The sequence below is a fragment of the Aythya marila genome, assembly GCF_965140915.1.
Source record: "Aythya marila genome assembly, chromosome: 26".
In the NCBI taxonomy this organism is placed as follows: Eukaryota; Metazoa; Chordata; class Aves; order Anseriformes; family Anatidae; genus Aythya; species Aythya marila.
This window is the reverse complement of record NC_139067.1, coordinates 356,628-376,002: the sequence shown is the minus strand read 5'-3', so window position 1 is coordinate 376,002 and position 19,375 is coordinate 356,628. Positions and strand designations below refer to the sequence as shown.

The following is a 19,375-nucleotide window of genomic DNA, read 5'->3' as shown; positions in this document are numbered from 1 at the left end:
ACATCCCTGCCTTCTGTCCGAAGGAACAGAAGTGTTAGAGGAGGGAGGATGGAGTGACAAGCAACCAGGCGACGTCACTGCGGCTCTGCTCCTTGCTGCAATCACCTATCACCTCCACGGCTCTCCCATAAACAAGGGAACCCCCCTAAGTAGTGGACAGTCATGGGGACAAAGCTTGTTTGTGGCCTCCTTGAGTGGGAATGAGTAATGGAGAATCATCAGCACAGCTGGTATACAAACAACTGGTTTTCTAAACAGTGCCTCTGCAGCATCCGGCCACTTTTAAGCCATTAACAAAAATACACTTATCTCTGGATCCTTGGCCTTGAGCAACCCTTGAACCCACTGTCATTCCTGGCCAGATTTAGTGGGGTGCAGCTCTCCACAAGGTTAGATTTCTAACCCAGGCAGTACACTCCAACCATCGGAGCTGGCCCTTTGCAGCCCACCGTGCCCAGTCTCATCCTATTGAGAGGGGGCTTGGCATCTCTGGGACTTGGGAATGCAGAGGTGGAGAACACAAACTCCTTTGGAGCAGAGGAATTGAATTCTTTAATTTTCAGTGATGAGCTGGAGGCAGGAGCACAACAACAATCCTCTTGCTGCTGGTGCTGCAGCACAATGTGCACCGTGGGGCAGAGAGATGCCACCTGCTGCCCCGCTACATGCAAACTGGGCAGCTCCAGGTTGTAACATCCCAGGAAAGTCACTGCAGAAGAATTTATGGATTAGCTGCCTTTGCTGAATGGCTTACTGCTTTGAAAATACAGCTTTGTGAGCACTAAATGTGACCTGTTCCATCTAGAAAGCAGCAGAAAGCATCCTATACGTAGACCTGAGCAGGTTTTGCTGCCTTGTCCTTCTGTCTTTCTGGGATACAGACAAGTAGACATCTGCAGGCACAGTCTCACAGCTAACCACTTGTTAGTATTGCAATAGTTCCCAATATTAACTTTTTATTAGGTGCAAGAGCCTGTTGCAGCAGACAAGGTTTTCTAAGTGCAGAGCTTTTCTGAGCACAATGAAAGGCCACGAGTGCAGCTTGAACTGTACAAGCTCAAAGACACACAGCAGTGCTGGAAGTTGTGCGAATCCCCTTCTGCACCAGGTCAAAGAAAAACTCACAGCAGAATCACAGCAATTTTTTTACACTCGGCTGCACAATAGAGGAAAGTTGGCAACTTAAATGTTAACTTGCCTATGACTATTCAGTGTTGACATCAGCGTGACCTCATCACTGTAACTTGAGCTCTCCGGCTTTTTCTCAGCCTGCCTTTAAATAGCAGCCTTCAGCACAGCTACCACACAGATCCCTCTGATCAGCCCCAGAAGGCAAACCCCCGAGCATCCGACGTAGATGAAAGCAAGGAGAAGCAACACAACCTCAGCCATGTCCACCTCCCTGAGAGTGAGCCCCTCAGTCCACGGCTACCGCTTCGACACAGCCCTGCGCAAGAAAGCCGTGGCCAATATCTTTGAGAGCATCGACGAAGAGTCGCTCCAGAAACTCTTCAAACACTCCGGAGACAAGAAGGCAGAGGAGAGAGCCAAGATCATCCTCGCCACTGACCAGGACGTGGAGGAGAAAACGAGAGCACTAATGGCTCTAAAGCAGAGGCGAAAAGACAAGCTCCTCCAGTTCCTGAAATTTCGGAAATACTCCATCAAAGTCCACTGAGCTGGCGAAGGGAACGGCAATGGAGGAGAACGTTTCGGGATGAGACTGCTCACCACCTCCTGCCGCAGGCGGCACGCTGTGCTGCCCTGCGAGCTCCCGGCAGGATGCACGGTGCTGGGAGACGGCCGATGGGACCGGGACTGCCCGCGGCAGCGCCGCAGCCTGGGGCCGGTGCCCAGAGGGGGCCAGCGCGCCCCAGCCAGCCCGCAGCACCGCACGGCGGGTGCTGCTCACGGACTGAGCATTTACTGACTTCGTGTGTTTGCTTTGCCTTCCTGAACTTGTTACCTAAAGTTTGAAACCTTTCTAAGCCTCGCTGTTGTCTGCTAGAATGGAGAGTCTAGAGGTTGATCAGCTACTGATCATTTATCATTCTGCATTTGTTAAAATGCTTTGAAGTGCACCGTATGGGTGCAATAAGTTCAGCCTTCAGGGAATGCATTTGCTCTAGAGACACTACGCGACTGTACCTTGTCTTTCTCATGCAGTATGCGTGCATTATAAATTGTTGCACAAAAGCAATAATAATGACATATTTCCCTGAATTTACTGTGAAGTTCCTTAATATTTTGCTCACTTCCCATTAACACTGAATTTCTAAATATCATAATTACCGTTCTTATTTGTATAAATTACATTAGATATTAGACAAGTATTTCATGGTAATATTTTATAACAATGCTATCATTATATTGACTATAATTTATTGCATATGGCAATCTGAAATTTAATAAATTATACCGTAAATATAATTTCTCTTGTCTGAAATGCTCAATTCTCCTGGAGGAGTGGGTTTATCCTCTTTTGGTCATTTCACACAGATCCCGTTTTAAGAGCAGACTGCTTATACTTCTTAATTACCAAGAATGCCATTGTGCAGGCTCTGTTCTTAGCCTGCAACGCTTGTTTTCCCTGAAGTTCTGCCATCCAGTTCAGCAGTACCAGAGTTTTACCCACAGCTGTGCTATGCTGACTCTGGCATTCCCAGAAAAATCTGATGAAATTTAATTGTAAATCAAACTCAGCTGTTAGTTTGTCCTCTATGAGGAGAATGCCTTATGCTCATTTTTCTTAGAAAATGAGCAGCTCCAAACAACAGCAAGTGGTACAGTCCTCAGGCTCTCGCTATTCCTGCAAAGCAGTGTTAGGACTTGGGTCCCAATGAGCCAAAACAAACAGAAGTGAGTTATGAGCACCGGGGCAGCAGAATTAAACTTAGCCTTTCTGCTGTACTATCATGATAGAGTATGTTGAAAATACTTAAAAATAGCCAAGACTAGTTATTAATAAGTGTCCTGTAATAACCTCCTACTTTGGAAAAAAATGTTCCCATGACTCTGTTCAAAACAACAAAGTTAAGAGTTTGGAAGACTGATAGGCCAGCTTCAGTTTTGTTTTTTGCCTACACTTAAAACTCTGAATTACCTATAAATCAGGGAGACTAGAAATAATCCTTTAAATTACTTAAGCGAGTGGATAACTGTAATCATTCACAGTGTGATGCAGCAGATCCAGCAGGTCCCCAGGAGCTCCACGTCTGGAAGTGAAGCACCCCCAGCCCCCCATAGCCCTGGCCCCGCACAGGAACAGCTGCAGCCTGGGGTGTGCGCTGGAGGTCTGGGGCTGGGAGGGCTGCAGCAGGGCCCCAGCAGCACTGTCCCAAGCAACCGTGTCCACCAAGAACCGTGGAGCAGTGGAGGAAACATGCAACCATGCTTGTCCCCAGGAAGAGCGGAGAGCGCTGGGACCCGTCCTGCTTCGTGGTGGATCCAGACCTTTCTGACGGGCATTTCACATCGGCTGTTTCCAAAAAAGGCCAAACCGGGCCCGCTGACCTCACTCCAGCCACCCCCAGGCTTTGTGATGCACTTTCTTTCCTCCCACCCCAGGAGGTTTTCCCATCAAAGCCATTCCTCGTCCAGTGAACACTCCAAACAGCAACCCTGTGGGGTGACACAGCCACCAGCGTCCGGCTGCCTTTGGGTTATGGCGTGCACTGCGATGGAGGGGACAAACAACCCTGCTGCAAGAGGAGACTAAAAAACCCGCAGTGGGTACCAAATCATCTTTCTACCATGCCACTGCTTTCTATTTCTCTGCTCAGCCCATGCTTGCCTCCTGTCCCAATCCTGGACACAAACTTTCCGTAACACAGCTGCTGGGCCAGGCGCAGCGGCAGGGCTATCGGGGTCTCACCCATCACTCAGCCTCAGTACCCAAACCATGCACCCCCACACTGAAAGAGCTGAGAGTGCAGAGGGCAGGACTGAACTGCTTCAACATCCCAGGCGTTTGGGTAGAGGGGACCAGCAGCAGGACAAACCCTTCACACAGCAGGGTGCCGGCACTGCGGGAAATGCAAAGCAACCTCTGCGGGGCAGCGGGGTGCGTTGAAGCTTTGTCTGGACTTCCTGATGTTACTGTCCACCACCAGGACCCATGGCCCCCACATTTATCACCACATGCTGAACAACTCAACCACACATCTAGAACCTGTCCAGAGAAGTTTGCAGAGCTGGTGACAGCCCTGCTCACATCCCCTGGGCAGAGGCAGCCCCTGCGCCTGGCACCCAAGGGGCTCCTGCACCAGCCTCCCCCATGCCTGACACCCACACCTGGCCCAGCAGCACTGTGCCAGGGGCACCGTGATGCATCATCAGCTGAAATTCTCTTTTCTTGTGAAGGAGAATCTGAAGGAAGTCATGACTGCAGCAGACAAAACAATGTAAATTAAAGCATTTGCTGCTGGCACATGCTACTATTGCCCAGACATTCCTGCTCCAAACATTTGCATAATGCAATTGATAAGGCCTTGTGACTTATGGGGTTTATAGTTCCTCTTGCCTCCTTACATTTAAATTATCAACACAAGTAATAAATAAAGTTCACCTTATAAAGCTTTTCTGATAAGCGAAGGTCACTTACCAAAGAGCTACATGTTTATTTGATTTTACAGTTGAAAAAGGCAGTTTTCCTTGGCCTCAGCCTGCATTCTGCTTTGGCAGGCTTGTACTTTGTGAACAGCAGTGCATCGTGCAGTGAGCTGGGTATAAATTGCAATTCATTGTTATGAAACATTTGTCAGTGAGTACAAACAGCCCAGTGCTGCATGCTGGCCACCCACGTTCACTGCTGCTTTCCCCACCGCTCTTGGCCAGGGCTGCACAAAGCGCCCCAGCCCTGTGCTCTCAGCAGCCCGGGTGCTCTTGAGGCCGTGCTGATGGTGGTGGAAGCCTGTGCCCAAGCAGAGGCTTGCTTTGCTCTGCGAGCCCAGCATGATCCCCGCAGGGTAGGTGCATGAGGGTGGGTCGGCCTCATTGTGCCGGGCCCTTCCTGAGCGCTCGGTGCCGCAGACTCTGTGTCTGTCTGAGCGTGTGCGCTGCATTATTGAGACAGCTCAGAAATGCTCCTGCCAGACATAGAGCCCATTGTCAGCCTGCCCCACGTAACAAAAAGAGGAAAAGGCCTGTTCAAGGTATTTCCTCCCTCCAGGAGCCGGGCGTTTCCATTAATTCTTCTCTCTGAGTCAAACTGGCTGTACTGGGTGTCCCTCTGCCCCAGCATCCTGAGGAACATGCGTCCGAATATCTAATTTTATCGGGCTTTTCTAGTGCTGCACCACAGGCAGGAGCAGGGGCAAGGGGCAGCTGGGCACCCACCCTCAGCTCGAGCCACCCAGTCCAGCTCCAGACATCAGCACTAGGGGAGAAGCCACAAAAAGCAGGGAGGAAAACGAGCAGAAGCCTTCTAGCAACATCTCTGGGTGGTCAGGCTGGGGACAGGCAGCGAGCAGCTTGTAGGGTGCTGGAAACCAGCCCAGAGCGAAGGGGAGCTCAGCTGCAGCAGGCAGTGCCTAATCCATGACCCCATTAGACACCAGTCCCCACCTCCCCAGTGCCCTCCAGGACTGCTCTTGCAACTGTCCTGGTGATGGGGAGACAGGGTTGGAACGAGTCAAAATCCACCTCAACCTGTTCACTGTGTTCAGAAGGAAGAGGAGACGTTGCCCAGTGTCCAAACACCGGGTTCTGTGAAATTGCTGGTACCCGGTGAAACCAAACACACTGCATGAGCAGAGTCCAAACCGAGCTGGGCCAGACCTCACATGGTCTGTGCGGAGGGACAGGGTGCTCCAGACAACAGCAACACCTCCCGGGCAAGTTTCCCTTCCGGACCATTGAGCAACAGGGCAAGTTAAAAATTGACTGTTCAGCTAAACTTCATGTCTGTGTCACTCACAAGTACACACTCTCCTTTGCAAGCAGGTGATTCAGCAGCCTGGGTGCACCCAGGGGAATCGGCACCCATGGGAGAGAAGCTAAGCACAAAGCAAGCACAAAGCATCTCCGGACAGGCGATGCCAACGCCCTTGCCTCCTCTGCAGCCCAACCCAGCAAAGCCAGCTCAGTGCCAGGGCTGACAGCACCGGGGTGGACACGTGCTCAGAAAAAAGGCACAGACGAAGCACATTTCATCTATGGCTGCACAAGAAAAACCTCTGCTATAAAGCATTCTAAGTGTGAGTGAAGAGCCGTAATGTGGTGAAGTTTATGGGTAGGTTAGTATGCCTTTCACAGAAAAGGGCTGGCTGGGGATTTCAAAGCACAAACGCCTCACAAGCAGCAAAGTGATGCAACAGGGCCCTTTTGGAGTGATGTACAAGGCTGTTTATAAGAAAAGCCTCCAAATAACTGTAGCCAACAGGAAATTACATGGTTGCCATATATCTTTGCTAAAATGTAAAAGTTAAACTAGGACCAGAGTCTTAATATAGGGGAATTTTCCTGACACAGTCATGAAAACCACCTCATGTCCATTGAGCTGTATGCCCGGTTGGCACCCATGGCACAGCCTGCAGGGCACATCCTGCATCTGCTGCAAGTCCGGACTCCTTAACCAAGTAATCCTTTGGGCTTTCACCACACTCATGGAAAGCCCCGCTTCCACCCAGCTCCGAGTCACCAAATACAGACTGGTGCTGCGCTGAGTCACATTGACATGACCAGCTCGCAGAGCTCCCATGCCAAAACCACACAGGGCAGAGGGATGCAATGCTGCTACTTTGACATTGCCACACATACAAGGGACTACATACAGAATATATGAACTTGAACTGACTCGTATAATCCAAAGGAAAAAAAAAAAAGTCATATTATGCTTGGACAAATTCTCCAACTGAGATTCTATGCAAAATTCACCTGCCAGTCTGAATGGTTAAAAAAAGGTTCAAATCTAGATGCAGTTCTCTCTCTCTCTGAACTGTAAAGTACAAGAAAGACGCAATTTGTCATTTCACAAATGTGCTAGTGAGCAATCAGCCCCTCTGCCAGAATTTTTGGGAGGCTCCGATTTACATCAACCCACCCTCGCCTGAGTGTCATTTTTGAGCCCATTTGCAGAATGACTGCGGAGGGCTGCAAGAGTTCAAGTACAAACCCAGCATTCAAAGACATGTCAAAATCTTGACCCGAGTGAAGTCCATGGAAAAAGGCCAAGCGAGTTGAAGGATTTTTGTACAGAGGTAAAAACCTTGAATATATTCTGCTGAAAATGCTGCCAAACATACACTGTTTTTATCCCAGTTCTAACAATAAACCTCTTCCCTAAATATTGTGCATTCTAGCTGCAATAAAAAGTATGCAAAAATGCATTATGACTTTGGAGAGATTTATCAAAGCCAAGAACCAGGTTTTCCCTAGCTAACTAGCCAAGAAATAAAATAGCTTTTTAAAGCAAAAGCAAATACAGCATTATCTACCTTGTGAAACTAATTATCTGCAGATCAGAGAAAAAAAAAAAAAAAAAAAAGACCTACGTTACCCCCAGCCAACTCCCCCCAACAACCGCATGCACTCCTTAGAGACAAAAATATCAAGACAACTTTCTGCTTGCTGTAGAATTTCAGTGTCTTTCATGCACACTTTTAAAAAAATAAAAGAAATACAAAACGTTGGATAAAGTAACCTGATGAAATCAAGGTCTCGCATCTGCTTGCAGCAGAACCCAAAAGCCCATTGCTAATATACACCTGGGGAAGCTGTGCTTGCCGTGAGGTGTGACCAGGGCAAAGCAGCCCTGAGCCCAGGGACATGGGGAGCAGCTCCCCCAGACCAGCCCACGGACGCTGCCTCTTCCCTGTGCTGCCGTGCACAGATCACGAGGCCTCCGCAAAGGGGACGAAGCCTCAGCATCAGGACCTGCATAATGCTGAATTTCAGCGTGCATCCTGCAGTCTTGTGGCCCAGCAGGAAGGATTGCTTAACCCACGTACACTGTCCAAAGCAAACTCCACTGCAGACAGCACAGCGCTGTCCCAGCCTCCTCAGATCCCTCCTAACTGCAGCAGGAAGCGGCAGAGCCATGTCCAGAGCTCTGCAAACCCACACAGCCTCTCTCGAGTTCAGGGAAACTGCATGCACACCACCTGCATTGCAGATAAACCCTCCCTACTTCTTCTAGGACATTCCCCCCCCCTGCCTCCACACCCTGCGCTGCCCCCTCCCTGCTTTGCTGCTGGTTCCTGCCCACCGCCACCATCCCCGGCCGCTCCCACTGCACAAACGCAGCGTTACCCCGAGTTTGTTCCCTAGGAGGAAAGGTGCCCAGCACGATACCAGATGCATCTAAGCAATTAATACTCAGATAAGGGCATTTTGACAGCCTGTTTGCATCTACCTGCATGGACTGATGCGTATTTTTTTTCCTAACAGATAATGCTAAACTTATTAAAATATGTGATATATTTACCATGCTTTTTTCTCACAGAAATTCATATTAATCCTATGTTTATCCAGAACACATGCCCTGGAAAAATCAAGTATATGATAAAGAAGAGCAAGCATGCAACAGAGTGAAACTCCAAAACATGCTGCCTACCAGGCGCACGGCAGCTGCACTGCTGATGCAGGAATACACAGGCTGCGCTCTGGTTCTGAGAGCAGAGGGGTTCTCCTGCTCCAGGGGGGCCACAAAGCCTCCCTTGCCCAGTGCAGGCACACACCTCGCTGCCCTGGGACATGTATCCCCAGAGCTCATGCAGAATCACAGCAGGCTTCGTTAGCTGCTGGGCACTGATCAGCCGCACTGTCAGCACCCTCCTGCCCCACTGTGCAGGAACCCATCATCCCCCAGATGTGCGTGTTACAAACCTCTGCACACTCAATTGCAGTGCTTGCGGTCTGCCGTAAGTAAATAAATTAGGTGTAATTTAATATTTGATTGTAAGAGTTAGTGTTCTATTCTTTACAGCTTCTCAGGTGAATGCCCAGTAATTGAGCTAAATGAAGAGCCCATTAATCCTCTGGCAGTGTGGAGTGGCTCCGTGTGGCAGCGCATGGCAGCGGGCGGTGGGGGCCCCAAAGCTTTGCTTCTGCCACCTCTCTGCTGACCCCCTGCAAGGCACGGGGGCCAGGAACCAACTCCTCCTCTCCTGGAGGGACTGTGTTCCTCTGTGCCTCAAGGCACCGTGCAGGGGCCACGCACCAGCCTCACCGTAGGGTGACCCAGAGAGACCTCACAGAACACCCGGGTTTGTCACAAAACCCAGGGGTAATCTGGGGTCTGCTGTCACAGACCGTCATGCAGCTCTGCTGCTACTTTCGAGAACCTTTCATTCTGAATAGGGAAAGCAGCTTTACTATCCTAAAGTACTTGAACTTGAAAAAGTGTTCAAATGTATTTTAATAGCTTCCCTGCGTTAAATTATGTTGAATACCTTCTCTGCAGGCTGTTTTTAACCTCTCTTCTGCTTTGAGCTACGCATAATAGGTTTTGGTTACTACAAATTTAAAACAATTAGAGAACCGAGAGGACCACTTGTCCTAAAATAGCATGCAGAAGTATCAAAATGTTAATCTATTGCGTCACTATTCTCAGCAACTATTGTGCAATCTGCAGATTGGAGTCCTTCAGAAACAGTTCAAACAGGCCTTTAAACTGATTACTTAACCATCATCCTTCGGGAATTACATTTGCAACATGATCTCTTCCCACTAACTACAGATAAGAGACCACGGACATCAATGCCAGAGGAAAGCTAGCAAAATAACACCCGGTTCATTTCTGAGGGAATTCCAAGTTTGTACTTGTGTTTTCAGGATTTGTCTAAGTCTACAAGGATTGCAACTTAACCACTCCCAAACGCCGCCTCCCTTTTAGCGTTGCACCCACTCTTTGTTTCACCTTGAGGAGTCGCTCAGCAGCCCAGAGGAGATCTGAGCCCGTCCCCAGCCGCAGCAGCGCCGTGTCCTTGCTGGCTGTGCCACCACTGTCCTGGCGTGGGCTGGTTCCCCTCCTGACCACAGCCCCATGACTAAGCCATCCCAGGGATCTTTATCTGGAAAGTCTCGTCTAAGCCACCAAACAAGCCTTCTTTGAGGATAACACCCTTGCCCCACTGCTGACTGAGCTTTGACTAAGCAAACCGAAATATCTTTAGCTGTTTAAAACACCACCAAATCTGTCCTAGCCTGGACTAACCCTTACACAGGCAAAATCCCATTCCTGGAAGTTGTACTTTTAATGCAGCCCATGCAGCCTGCTAGAGAGAGGAAATGATATAAACCTCTCCCGGTTTGCAGCTAGGGACTGCTCTGCTAGTAAAACGTAGTCACCTTGGAATAACGCAATAAACCTCTGCACTGGGCTCACAGTTCTGGTTTCTAGAGCTCTTGCAGGGAAGTTTTAATATTTTAACAAGAGATCAGCCTCCTGAGCTCTGCTGTTTATAAGCTGTGGTGCTAACGCATGCGACCCATTTGCACACTGATAGCAGTCCGTGAACACCATCGCTTCCTGGCTGCATGAGCTTTTGGGGCTGTCCAAAAGGCTCCTCTGTTCTGCCAGCAGTCCCCAGCACTGCTGAAAGTTTGGGGGGGAAACACCTACAGCTCGACCCTCTCCTCAGAGTCTGCAGTTTGCGTTTCAGGAATGGGATCAGTGCTAAACCCAGCATTAGATCCTGATGTGCTGCTGTCCCTTACCCAACCACAGACCAAATTCCTAATAACAGGTCAGCAGCACAGCATTGCATCCTCTATGTGCCAACACAGGTGGGTCACAGGATGATCACTTCTACAGCCTTGTGCCCCCCCAGCACCTCAGTGTGACCTGCTGAGCCCTGCAGCAGCCCCTCTGCCAGGCAGTGCCCAAAGGCTCTGCTCTGCCCCGCACTGCCTGCTGGCACGAGACAAAGGGGCAGCTCTGGCCACGTCGTTTAGCACAATGGGAGCCGAGCATTTTCAGGTCTAAGAACCAATTAATTCCCTCTTCTCCCGAGCCTTTGTGACAATGCTACTGGGCTTGGTGACTCCTGACAGCACTGTGTAACTTCAGGCATAACCCAAATGCTGCAGCAGAAGCTGAAGACTGTGGCCAAAAAAAGTAATCAGCTGGTTTGAGCAGTACTTTTTATAAGTGTGGTCTGAGTAAAGCAACCAGTATATGCATACTGAGTACTCTGGACAGGCATTTAAGGGCTCCCCCTTTCTTCCCTTTAAGCAGTTTTGTTTTCTAACAAAACCAGCAGTTTGGGCAAGCTGGAAAAAGCATTTTTACAGCTTGCAGTGGTGCCGCCCTCCTGTGGCTGCAGGGCTGATCGAGTTATAATAAAAACAGCTTAAAAACTGAATGTTATAGCATAACTGAGTAACTCGAGCCTACAGTTCTGGCGCTGCTGGGACTTCAGCCTGGCACCTGGAGCTGCAGCACTTCAGCAGTGCCCGAAGGAGCCTCCAAGCCGATGGAGTTTAACCTCAGCAGTCACAACGACATTTTGGCTCTGCAGCGTGATGCTGCTGCAGATCATGCGCTGTGCCCAGTGTGGGAGCTGCACCAAGGATGCGCCAGGGGATGCGCGCCGCTTCGCTGCTGCCCACCTCAGGTACCAGGGACCGTGCTGTTTCGGTTGGTGCCACCATAGTGAGAGTGAGGCTTGAGGAGAAACAAACCTTTCTTCCCAGTCCTGTGACAAGGGTTTTCCAGGCTGCACTTCATGCAGACCACAGCCCTCGCAGCGATGTGTGACTCAGCCTCATACAGAGACGCAGCCCACGAGCCCTCCTGGAGCAGAGGATGCCAAGCACCAGGGCGAGACCTCAGCACCAGCCCCAGCACGCCGTGCCCAGCTGTGCTGCTTACTCAGCAAGTGGGGATCTACAGGTTCTTAGTGAGTGCCTGCAATCCAAGTACATATGCAACTCACCCACTGAGCAGGGTGAAGGGATATACATGGGTTATATAAAGGAAAGCCTGGAGGTAAAGCTGTATTCCCACTCAGCACTCTCCTGTGGCTGCCTCCAGCTTCTTTTCTAGGGAGAAAGAGGCAGGCAGGATTGAGAAGTGAGGAAAATTCCTCTGCTCCAGCATGCCTGCCTAGTAAAGGCACCACTGCAGTCACAGTTTGTGTTTGAAAAATGCAGCAATGCCCTCAGGAAGAAAGCTCTGAGATATCTGTACTCAGTGCTGGAGTAACAGTTTGCCTTCAGAGATTAGTCCAAGCAGTTTCAGTCCATTAAAACCTGCTGCTGCTGAGCCCATCACCTTGCAAGGCTCAGACTCTGCCTGGCTCGGCAGCAAGTCCACCATTATCCATGAACAGTTACTGTAAATTATTCAAAAAACAGGGTCTCCGAGTAGCCCTCAAGGTTTCCAGATCACTTTATGCCAGATGAGAGCTGAGCAAGGCGGACACGGGTCACCCAGGCCACACTTACTGGTCCTGGGAACTCCCTGCAAGCACTCCTGGCTTTGTAAAGGTCGTGCATGCCACAGGGTTTCCAGGGTAAGGGGATCTGGGACAAATGCTTCACCCCAGTGACTCACCCACTTCCGCAGAGTGTTCCGGGTTTCCTAGCTGTGCTATGGCAACAGCAAGTGCAACACATTTTTGTGTGGTGTTTCATGCAATAACCTTTTGCTGAAGTAACTCAAATCGCTCAAGAGACACGGGCACGCCACAGGAAAAGCATCACAGAGCCAGCGGGAGCAACCCACACAGCTAACAGCACGCTCTGAAATAACGCACTTCCACGCCAACCGGCTCGCAAAGAAGCTGGCAAGAGGCACTGACAAGGACTTCTGCCACACCTCGGGTACTGATATGGGGCTTGTGACACCACTAAAGAGGAGCTTGCAGAGGGGAAGGGCAGGGCCAGCCCAGGGCTAGTTACGAGTCCCCGGCCAGCCCCCAGTGCCTGGGGAGCCTGGATCGCGGAGCTGCCTGTGGCACCCCCAGCACCACACGAGCCCGGGGCCGAAGAACGTGCCTGAGCTTCAGGGACTCACCTCGGCTGTGCCTCACACCACAGCCAAATAACACCCAGCTCAGGAGTTCATGTGTCAGGAGACACAGACACCTTCCTGACAACCCCTCGAATTCTCCCTACAGTAAGTATTATATCTGTGCAAATAAAAAAGCAAACACACGGTGAGGCAGGCGCAGCCTGGGAGCCCCGCTCCCCTGAGCACATCCCACTGCCCCCCGCCAGCCTCACCCCAGGTCTGTGTGGCACTGCCAGGGAATGGAGGCTGCTGGGGGGTGTCTTGGTTGAGGATGCTTTGACCAAATCTGCAGCTCATCTCTTGGACAGAAAACAGACACGCAGCTACTATAAAGATTCTGGTACAGCCCAAATGTTGTCCCTGCTGTTGGTTGTATCTAAGCATAGAATGCGATTCAGCAAAGGAAAGCCAAATACACAAAAAGCTTACTGCATTAAATATTCATCTGATTTATGATTTTTTTATTTTTTTTTTATTTGCACCAAGAAGGATTAAGCAGAGAGGTGAGTTTGCTCAGTAAGAACCTGAACAGTAAGTCCTGTTTTTTGCAGTCCCTGTGCACCTGCACAGTACTAGTAATTCAAGGGAGTTGCTCCCAGCCACTCAGCAGACATGTCAAAAATGGGATTCAAGCAGAGGGAACAGCTTGCATGGCTGCTATCTCAGCTCGTATTTGTTACCTTTAACGCTAGCAGGGAGTTTATATTCACCCAGGAGCAAGGACCTTTCTGTTTGTTTCCACGCTAGCTTTGCTTTTCCTGCTCTGAGAAGCATCTACCAAAACAGCACAAAAGCCAGGAAGCCAAACACCTGACCTAACACAACCCTTGGCAAGAGCAGGCAGGGGAACGATTTCCCAACGCCTGGCAGTGCCGGTCCCGGCCCCGGTCAGGGTTCAGCCACGGGCAGGGCACTGCTGGTCCCCAGAGCCCCCCGATCCAACTGGAGCCCCAGTTACTGAAGCGACACCCGAGCCTTTCCCAGCCCCTGGTTGCTCCAGGAGCACTGAGGAGGCGCAGGCACAGAGCAGCAGCCAGGCACGCTGATCTGCACCCTGCTCCCTGCCGGGGGGCCAACATGCTCAGCATTCGTCCCGTGGCTGGCTGAGTGCTGTGTGGAGCTCGATTCAGGGCCCTGGGTAATCGCGTGCCCTCTAAGCGTTTGTGCTGCATTGATACCCAGCAGCCAGCTGCGCCCAGCTCTACGTCAGTGTGTACATTTACATGTTGTAAACATGCCTCTTTAACTCCCACAGGCTAAGGACTAGCTGGCTCCGCAGCCAGCGCTGCTGGAAGCAATGCAGATTATGCAACAGCTCTCCAGGAACGTGCATGTTTTATGAGTATTGTAAATTGCAGGGGAATTGTGTTGCATCAACAAAAGCCTGCATGGATTCAGGATTAAAAGCACCCTCGATTCACTTAAAGGGACATGTCAAAGCCTCCCTTAATTGTGATAAATTCCACCCTTTCATTTGAGAAGGTGACATTTCATGGTAAATAAGCCCAAGAAATTGACTGGAACAAGGAAGAGCTTCCTGTTTTGTTATTTCTTTTAATGAACAAAGCACAGCATGAAAATGGTAGGCTGCGTGCCTGGTGCAGAGAGTTTTTTTTGGGGTCTTTGTTGATCCCAAGCAGGCAGATGGAATTCATCAGAAGAAGCTAATCAGGGACACTGAGACCTAGTCACATTTATGGGGAGAAAATCTCAGTTTTGGGAATCATTAGAAACCCTCCTCTCAGAAGCAAGTTGCTTGCTAATTTACAGACCATTTCCCAACCAAACCATTCTGCTTGGACCTGGCAGTAAGACCAAGAAGAGAGCTGTAGGAACTGTGCACAGCAATCAATTAACCTGGGTCTTTTAAGAAATTCACCATTTTAGCAGTCAGGGGAGTGCATACTAAGGGGAGGAGGCTAACGAGCAGTCAAGCAGCCTGGCTCTTAAAGCATCTGGCACTGCACGGGTCCACCCCATGGCAAGGATCTCCCCAGGTTCCTGCAGGTTGGAGACCACGTTACAAATCCTCCTATGCCCTAGAGAACAGAAAAAGCCCCGGGAGCCCCCAGTGCCTACACATACACCCAGCCAAAACAGCTCCCACATGGAGCTCCCTCAGAGCAGTGCTTTCACCCAGCCAGCCACTAACCAAAGAGACCAAAGAAACCCTGAGTCCTTTGGGAACACAAAACAGCAGGAGCCTACTCCAGGGCCACCACTCGCTTCTCCCCTTCCTCAGCTTTACAGAGCTCAGCCAAAGCTGCTGCTGCCCCAGCTCCTCCCTTTCCAGGGGCAAGAGCCTCCCGGTCCTCCCCTTCACACCCAGCCCCATCACTGCCACCAGTCCCCCCTGCAGCGCACCCATTTCCAGCTCAGGCTGCCCCAAACGGTGCTCCTTACTCAGCAAAGCCGGGAGGAAGGGCAGCTCCCACCCTTCCTTCCCCCCGTCCGCCTGCAGAAAGCCCTGCCCGTTCTCAGAATTCAGTACATGCCAAATCTGCCAGGTGTCCCTGCAAATCTTCTTTGCCTTTTTTTTTTTTTCCTCCTCCCCAGGAGGAGTTGCTCTTTGGGTGGCTTATCGGACGTCCCACAGGAGTGGAGCATTTCCTTGATTTGTGCATTTCTGTGCATTTATTTCCAGGAAATGCGTTCTTCGTGGTTTATCAAACCTAGTGCATTTCCAGATAGAGGAAAGCAAAATTCCCCAATTACGCCTTGCCATTTGTCTGACATTTTCATTATCCCTGATGCAGCACCCATCAAATATTGTCTTGTACCAAAAGCCATTTCTGTCAAATTAAGTTAAAAGGAAGTAGTGGAAAACTAAAAGCTCCACATCTAATCCTGCCACCTGGAAAATCAGCAGAGAAATATAATTTTGTAGTCTTTCAAATTAAATCAGATTCTGGGCTCTCTACTGATGAGTTAATCCAATGCTGAGCGGAATAGCTCCACTCAACCATGACTAGGTTTAGACGCGTTCAATTCACAGCAAAGCAGTTCCAGCTCAGAGACTGCTTTTATTTGTATTCTCACCCTATTTCTTTTAATTTTATAATTTGCCTCAACCACTCCCAATTAAGAAGCCATCAGCAGGCAGTGCCCTTTATCTGTGGAGCTCCTTGCAGAAACATATCTGCAAGTGCTTCTTGTTAACCTCTGAAGAGATCTCAGCATTTTGTAAGGGCTCTGTGGTCAGCCTGGGAGCAGCTCTGACCCACACCTCCTGCTTCTCAGCAGCAGGCACACAACACCAAATATCCCTCTGTGCCTTGGGGCGAAAAATTTGGAAAATTAGAAAAGATGGATTCGGCACGTGGCTCGCCTGCCCCCAGCTTGGAGCGAGGCAGTGTGGTGCTTCCTCCCCTCCAGGGCCCACGCAGGGCATCTTCTGGTGCCGGGCTGCTGCATCCTGCTGGGGTCTGCCTGGGATGACTGGCCTCTGCGGGCAACAATGCCAGGCTACAAAGATATTATTTGTGAGAAAGCAGAAAGGAAAAGAGTTTCTTCAAATAAAAACCAAGCAAGGGTAAACATGAATGAAGTGGTTCATTCTGAGCAGCTTTTTTTGGTATCAAGAGAAATGATCTTAGCACAATATGGTGTTTTGGTTTGGTTTCTATTTTGTTTTCCTAATTTACAATGTGTTTTAGCATCTACGCAAAATATCCCTTAGGCTGCCAATGGCAACAGGACCCAGAGCGGTGATTTTATGTAAGAGAATATGTTTTCTTACACCATCTACCCAAGTTGTCCCCAGGGCTGCGGGCGGCTGCCAGCCAGCTGCTGGGAGGAGGGCAAGGCCAGAGCCGAGTTTTGTGGTTACCCAAAGAGATTCTGCTCCTGAGGCCAGTGAAGCTCATCAAGCCAAGCTGCAAGTGTCAGCCAGGACATACAAATATCACTCAAGTGGACACATGCTGCTATTCTACAGAATTGACAACTCATTACAGTAACTAATCTAAAGCAAAGGCTGAAAAGCAAGCAGGCAACAATTTATGCCAAAGATCGCAGCTATAACTGCACAATGGGAAACAAGTTGCTGGGGGAGCAGCCTGATTCAAATGAATCTTGACAGGAGGGAAAGGAAAGTCTGAAAGCTGCTCCCTTGACCTAAGTCTGGCTTATTTTCATGTGCAGGGGAAACAGTTTGCAGTGCTGCTCCTCCTGCAATCACGATGGATGCTCGAGAACGAGACAAAGAATTTATCATTCTTCTCCAGGCAGGTGGTGATGGATCATCTCTGGAGCTGTGGAATTTCCCCAGACCCGATGTGAAATCAATCTCCTGGAAATGTTTCACTGGCCACATAGAGGGCTATTTGGAAACTGCAAGGTCCTCTGGTATACGGCTTTACCTGCAATCATCTGGGCTGCAGCATTTTAATTTGTTTCCTTTAAAGAGACTCAAGGGTACCATAAAGAGGCAGCTTCCAGGATTCAAAGGAGACGGATGAATTTGATCTCTTTCCATGGCCTTGTATGTAATTACTGGAAAGAGTGAGGTAGGCAATACAGATGCAAAAACTGAGAGAGGGTGAAGAGAAGTTATTCAGAGTCAGCAGACAGAAACATACCTCTGCTCGGATTTGGTGGCAGCATGCTGGCATTGCTAAGCAGGGAGGCTGGGCTAGGGCTGATAACAGCAATCTTGCAAACTCCTGTGGCTGGGAGCATGTTCCCTGGGACTGGTGCGTGGACCTGGAAAGAAGGAAAGGAGAATGTTACTGCCTTCCACCTGCAACAAGGGCAGCCAAAGGTTCAGCTCCATCCTTGGCCCACGTTTTATTTCCACCAACTCTGTCCTAGCCCTGCTGGCAGTGGCTGTGGATGTTTTTGCTGCATGCTCTTTTGAAGGATCACCATCCAGCCAAGGGGTTTTGCTTTTCCTGGAGCTGCCTGGCCATACAAAGTGTTTCTTTGCACTGTATAATTATAAAAGACATGCAACTTTTGACACTTATAATATCCCAAAGCAGTTTGTTTCTCTCCGTTTTTGATTGCACCTTGCTTCAGGGCATGGCCTTCAGCTCTGCTAGTGGCTAAAAAACCATTTCAGGCTTTGACAATATCAAGCTCATCTGTCTTTGACTGCACAACTCTGTATTTTAACAGCCTAAGTGACTCGTCAACACTGCCACTTTGAGAGAATTTCTTATGTGTTATCTAGTTTTAGTGCTATTCTATTTCATTTGCTACCTTAGCTTAATCATTTTTTAACACTCTTTCAGTTTGCGTTTTTATCTCTTTTCATCATCATCTGTTCCCGATACTTTATTTTTCCAATAAACTAAGTAATTTAATGGCCCTAATCCCAAGTCTCCTATTTAGAGCATGGATGTGGAGGCTGTGGGAAGGAATCCCAATTTAAATCTGTCAGTCAAACGTAATTTAATCTATCTTCTTTATATCTAAAACTGCTTTATGGGAAGAAAAGTATGATTGGGATTCACTTTACCTTTAAAACATCTTCACAGTTTTCTTGTGCTTGCTTTTTTATGCATGGGCTATTAAAAAGTGACAAAATTATACAGGTTTCGGGCAGCATGAAGTCATAACTATTTAGGTCCAGAGGCAATTGCATAGGATTTTACATGCCCAAGGACACATCCACAGTACCAGCGCTGCAGCATGCGTGGACATCCTCATGCTGATGGCTCCCGGCTGCCTGGGGCCAGGGTGCTGCACCCCATGCTGCTGTGCATGCAGGAGGTGGAAAACTACTTTTCTCTGCTACCTTTCCTGTTTGTGTGCTGTTAGCCCATGGACTCACCAGAGCCTGGATCAGGGCTGAAGCTCAGCTGGTGTCTGGGCTTCTCCATCCCTGCAGGCACATATCCATGGACCATATGTGCTGCGCTGAAAATTAAGTCTGAGAAGAGCCTGCCTTTATCTGCCTGCCAATGATGAGATCAGATGGGAGAACGTGCTTCTTGTGCTGGCATTTTGTAAAGTCTGACAAAGACATAGGGATGGGAGTGCTTCTTTACATTCATATCAGTGTTTGGGCACTCTGAGGGCAGAGCGAGAACTCAGCACGGAACACCACTAAACCTCTTTGCTCCATCTCCTTTGCCCTATTTTGGTCATGCACGATGTTTGCCTGCGGTGATCAGCCCCAGGACACACGCCCTGCCTGAAGACCAACCCGGTGTGAGAGCAGCAGAAACGCACAGCTCACTGACAGCTGCAGCTATTATTTAATTACCCTTCCTGCTCAAGGCCCATACGAGAAGTAGTATCAGGCAGCAACAGAAAATGTTCAACAAGACTCACTGAACAAGATGTGAACTTCTGAAATCAATCCATGTGAGACAAAGCAGTTAATTACCATGCAAGCACATGCTACGCCTCTCATCCCAGGCTCCCCAGTCCCCAGCGGCTACTGACACAGAAAGGGTTTTTAGGCAGCTC

The 19,375-nt window shown here is 49.5% G+C and overlaps 1 protein-coding gene and 1 long non-coding RNA gene across 2 annotated transcripts in view; one reads left to right on the top strand and one right to left on the bottom strand.

The window, feature by feature from the left end:
* LOC309887763 overlaps nucleotides 1–19,375 on the bottom strand; it is a 30,568-nt gene that overhangs the window by 6,430 nt on the left and 4,763 nt on the right. The window contains exon 3 of the long non-coding RNA XR_014319088.1: nucleotides 17,539–17,662. This is a non-coding gene — a long non-coding RNA (uncharacterized lncRNA). The remainder of the gene's footprint in view (nucleotides 1–17,538; nucleotides 17,663–19,375) is intronic.
* TCIM (transcriptional and immune response regulator) lies at nucleotides 1,311–2,430 on the top strand. Its single transcript, XM_082779655.1, has one exon. The coding sequence runs from the start codon at nucleotides 1,358–1,360 to the stop codon at nucleotides 1,676–1,678; it is 321 nt and encodes a 106-aa protein (XP_082635781.1). The 5' UTR covers nucleotides 1,311–1,357; the 3' UTR covers nucleotides 1,679–2,430.

Excerpts from the sequence above, each read along its gene's own strand:
- TCIM (XM_082779655.1), top strand. The coding sequence starts at position 1,358 with ATGAAAGCAAGGAGAAGCAACACAACCTCAGCCATGTCCACCTCCCTG.